General features: G+C 37.6%; 1 protein-coding gene across 1 annotated transcript; it reads left to right on the top strand.

Annotated features, from left to right (window-relative positions):
• Nucleotides 1–3,200, top strand: LOC133871812 (glycine-rich RNA-binding protein 2, mitochondrial-like). Its single transcript, XM_062309239.1, has 5 exons — nucleotides 1–142; nucleotides 1,683–1,816; nucleotides 1,914–1,982; nucleotides 2,532–2,638; nucleotides 2,747–3,200. The coding sequence occupies exons 2-5, from the start codon at nucleotides 1,693–1,695 to the stop codon at nucleotides 2,897–2,899; spliced, it is 453 nt and encodes a 150-aa protein (XP_062165223.1). The 5' UTR covers nucleotides 1–142; nucleotides 1,683–1,692; the 3' UTR covers nucleotides 2,900–3,200.
• Nucleotides 3,201–4,563: the final 1,363 nt, after the last annotated feature.

The following is a 4,563-nucleotide window of genomic DNA, read 5'->3' as shown; positions in this document are numbered from 1 at the left end:
AACCCCCACAGGCCACAACTTCACCTCTTTAAAACCCCAAGACATATTTAGCCGTCTCTCCCTCGCTCGGGTTTTCTCTTTCCTTAAACCCTAGCCGCCCCCGCTCTTCTCCGTCGTCTCTCTCTCTCTCTCTCTCGCTCAGGTAAAGCCTTTTACTAAAACCTAACCTCAATCTCTTCGTAAATGGACATATAAGTATTTACATTTGTGGATTTAGTTGTTCGTTTGGTATGTTTGGCTCTTTTGTTTGTGGGATTTTGTTCACTCTTTGTTTGGTTGCCCAGAAGCCTTGGGGGAAATGGAAGAAATTAATGCTCTGTTTGGATGCCGAAAGAAATCAAGTAGAAATGATGGAAATGAAACCTTAAGCTGTTACCTTTGTTTTTTCTTCGTTTAGCTTATGAAAGATGGGAAATCTATGTGTTGCCGTTTTTATTTTCTTCTCGGGCGATTTATATCTCTCAACAGGGAAAAACATTTTGTTTTTCTTTATGTGTTTGCATATATTTATATATACATGCATGGCATACACGTATTCATATTTGTGTGTGTGTGTGTGTCTTTCCTACAAAGAGGAAATTGAAAAATCCACCGCGGATAGGTTGGCCCTCTCAAAACGGTGTCTCCATGATTTATCGTGGATGAACCGTGTTAACTACTTGTAACAAGCCGCCTGATGCTTACTTAATAATAACTTTTTAAATTGCTGCCCTGTTCTAATAGGTTGAAGTTTTAAGACTTGGTTTCCAGCTCAGAAAATCAAGGAGAAGAATGGTTTTGGAAATTTTTAAAAGCTTGTCTTTACTATGATGCGTTGTGTTCATTAAATTTACGATTTTGCCTTTTTGGAGGTGTTTAGCTAACTTAGCTGGTAATGTCTGTTGTCAATATAGTAAAGATTTGAGATTTAATTATGTCTTCACCATGGAAATAACTACTACTGCTGGGATCAAGTGACCTACCCAACAATCTGTTCTCGTTTTCTTTTCTGTGGTTCGCTCACAAGTTGAAGTTGAAGTGCTGTTATATTGATCAAGTCAAATAGTTAAAGTGTGTTTGAAATCTTGTTAGGCTACACAATTAACCATAAGATACAATAACTAATACTTCTTGGGATTGTGTTTCTTTAACCTTGTTTGTGCTGTATGGAACTCCTAATATCCTGCTTGTTAAGCCTGATCCTTTCTGGGTTTTTAAAATTTGTTGGTAAGGTTAATTGATTCTTTGCCAAATTCAGGGTCTTCTGCGCTGGAAAATAAAATTTGGATAGCTTGATACTTGATAGGTTCCTGTTTTAATTGGCTTGCCTGCTCACGTTGATAGGTTCTGACTAGCCTATCTTTACTGATTTAATATTGACCCTATTTCTTGTCAATGTGTCTCAGTTAACTCATTCTACTCTTTGCGGCAATGTTTGTCGCTGAATTGTGAAATTTCATACTTAGTACTTGAGGTGGATTGAGATGAGATGAATTATAAAAAGTCATTTATTAACTCTTAAATGAATGACCCTGTGTTCATGTCTATCAATTAGTTTTTCTCTATTGGAAGCAATATTTAGAACTTTGCATGATTTGGTGTATCTATTTTCAGTTTGCTTTTCTTTGTTTGATATCCCTGTCATGAGTTATTAAACTGATTCTATTTTTGTTGCTGCTGTTGTATGTGGTACCTGAGAATAGTCAAATATATATGGCATTTTGTAACAAAGTTGGGAGCCTTTTGAGGCATAGTGTTTCTCAGAATGGACAAGCATCCATCGCATCTATGCTTAATTCTGTTCGCTACATGTCATCAAGCAAGCTTTTTATTGGAGGTATTAGTAAATGTTCTTACAGCATTTTGATTATAGATTTTAGTAGAGTTATGATATGAAGTCTTTGAAACTTGTTCTTATAACGGTGGTTTTTAAGGTCTTTCATACTCAACCGATGATCAGTCTCTTAAGGATGCATTTGCTGGCTTTGGTGAGGTGGTTGAGGGTGAGTTTTTTTATGTTCTGTGTTGGTAGTTTTTTCATATAATCAACCGATGATTAGTCGCTTAAGGCTAGGTTCTATTATATCACAACATGCATCAATTCTTTAATAGTTTTTCAAGCCCGGCTTGTATTTATTGCTTGGTTTTGGTAGTAATAATATATTCACTTAAATGCTGCATGATATCTAAAATATTGACTTATGTTGGTGATTACCTGTCAGAAAAAAGAATTATTATTCCCAACTGGTAAGAGTGTTGCCTTTCTTATTAATGAAAATTTATTGAGTTTGTGCTTGGCTGCATGATATACGTGATTGGTGCCGACTTCCATAAAAGAAAACAAAGAGCTGGTTATTCTGATTTCATGCTCCATTTACTTTTGTTTTCTTCAATCTTTATGTGGGATATACAAAAATAGTAGGCAAGAATCTTTCTTTCTTCCCTTCTCCCGCTCTCTTTTTCCCTCTACCCTGAAGTTAAATTAGGCTCTGTTCTATTGTCAATAGTGGTTTCCACATCCTTGTATTCTCAGTGGTGGTTTTGCTGTGCAGCAAGGGTTATCATCGATAGAGAGACTGGTAGGTCTAGGGGATTTGGGTTTATTAACTACTCCAGCGATGAATCTGCCACCTCAGCACTGTCTGCGATGGATGGCCAGGTCCGAAATAAAGTCTTTAGGAGATGTTAGCTTTTGCCTAATTATGACTTACATCTGAAACTACTTATCAAAAAAAAAAAAATTATGACTTACATCTTAAACTTTCAGGAGCTAAATGGGCGAAACATTCGTGTGAGTTATGCCAATGACAAACCGTCTGGCCCTCGATCTTTTGGCGGCGGTGGTGGTTATGGTGGTGGTGGTGGTGGTGGTGGTTATCGTGGTGATAGAGGTTTTGGTGGTGGTGATGGGGGCTATTAAGAGGTTGTGGTTATGCTGCAAATGTGCTTGTTTTTGTTGCTAGTTGGTGCTCCTTCAATATTATGGTTTCTTGAATTTTCAATTGGATAAGTTATCTAAACTTTTGAGTAGGAGGGCTGGTTGATACAATTTGTCTTGGTTATTGCTTATTACATGTATGAGCAGGGTAAGTTATCATAGAGCTGTGCATTCTGGCTTTAGTTTTATGTTGCATGTGATGCTTGTGAAAAGCATAATATTGCACTCTCTTTACTGCTGGTCAAAGTGGCTTTCTTTGCAACAAAGAAATTTCTTGTGGTCTTGTTCAGTTCCATCTGCTATTTTTTCATCGCAACTGTCATCCACCTATGAATCATTGCGGTTTGAAATTAGTTTGCTTGGCTCGGGATGCCCCTCTGTTTTTTATTCGTGTGTTTGGTGGGAATACTGCCGCCTATGAGCCTTACTGCTCTCAGGCATCATGGTTGATTGAAATTACAGTGTCTGGCTTGTACTTCCCAAAAAAAATTAGAGTCTCTAGCGTGTTTCATGGAGTAAATTAATTGGTCTATTTCTAAAAAAAAAAAAATCCTGCTGCTGATTAGCTGCTCCATTCATATTTATGCATTTTTTTGCTCATTTGTCGGGAGTCAAAATTGTTTTGCCAGGATTTGTGAAGCTAAATTTTGTGGCCTTTCACCATTACCCAGAAGCTGAGTACTATGTTGGTTGTGTATTTATCTTTTGAAGAATTTTATTTTTCCAGCATTTCTTTTTGGTGGTGAGGGTTTTTTTATCAGCTGCACTCTTAAGGGGTGTGCAGTCTCGTTGCATCCCAGCCATACTTTAATTGGACCGGCGCCCATTGTAATTGGCTGTGTCAACCTATAACCTCAACTATTGATTTTTTTTTTTTTAAAAAATAAATAAATCTTCCCATCGTCTTCTCTCTCAAACATTGAAAACAATGAGAAGTCCAGAGAATTCGAGCTTAAACTGCTAAGATTTTTTATGAGGCCAAAGCTGGCTTGTAAAGCTACATGAGTTTCTTGAAGCTCGGGTAGCCGAAACCCTAAGCTCATTGACTCATTGTGCTTCTGCGTTATTCGAGCTTTAAATCGGTCCAGAATCAACACTGTACAGGCTTCCACCTTGCGATCTGTATGGTCCAGGACCAGTGCATAATGCATTCCATCCTCAACTACTTGCAGAGAAAAGGATATTACATGCTCAACATGCAAATTTTTGTCAGCACACATCTTTTGACATATTATCTTTGAAATTATAATTCCAAAATGGATTGGACATTGTATTTGATAAGCTCATTAGATATTAATTACAAATAACTTCATCCAGGCTTGTGATGATTATAGCTTCTTAATACTGAGGCATTTTTACCAGTCCTAGCAGAAACAACATCCAATGTGGATGGGTTGAGGGGAAGTATCCCACTAGCTTTGAGTCCGGCAAAATAAGATCGGTTGAACTATTAATCAAGCCAAACAAATTTTTAAATCCCTTAATGCATCTAGCGAGTAACGAAGACCAGATCTGGTGAGATAGAACAAAACAAAACACTAAAAAGTAAAGTGACTGACCTCCGGCGAGAGAGAGATTTCTCAGCGATATTCCGGCGAGAGAAAGCCTGCTCTAACGAGATCCGTAGAGAGAGAGAGAGTTTTCGG

The sequence above is a fragment of the Alnus glutinosa genome, chromosome 1 (genome assembly GCF_958979055.1).
Source record: "Alnus glutinosa chromosome 1, dhAlnGlut1.1, whole genome shotgun sequence".
NCBI classification, from domain to species: domain Eukaryota; kingdom Viridiplantae; phylum Streptophyta; class Magnoliopsida; order Fagales; family Betulaceae; genus Alnus; species Alnus glutinosa.
The sequence above is the reverse complement of the archived record's forward strand: the minus strand, read 5'-3'. Positions and strand labels throughout refer to the sequence as shown.

What these genes read in the sequence shown, in the direction of transcription:
- LOC133871812 (XM_062309239.1), top strand. Translation starts at nt 1,693, where the DNA reads ATGGCATTTTGTAACAAAGTTGGGAGCCTTTTGAGGCATAGTGTTTCT. An exon ending in AAGCAAGCTTTTTATTGGAG is followed by an intron (nt 1,817 to 1,913) that starts GTATTAGTAAAT and finishes GTGGTTTTTAAG; the next exon opens with GTCTTTCATACTCAACCGAT. An exon ending in CTTTGGTGAGGTGGTTGAGG is followed by an intron (nt 1,983 to 2,531) that starts GTGAGTTTTTTT and finishes TTTGCTGTGCAG; the next exon opens with CAAGGGTTATCATCGATAGA.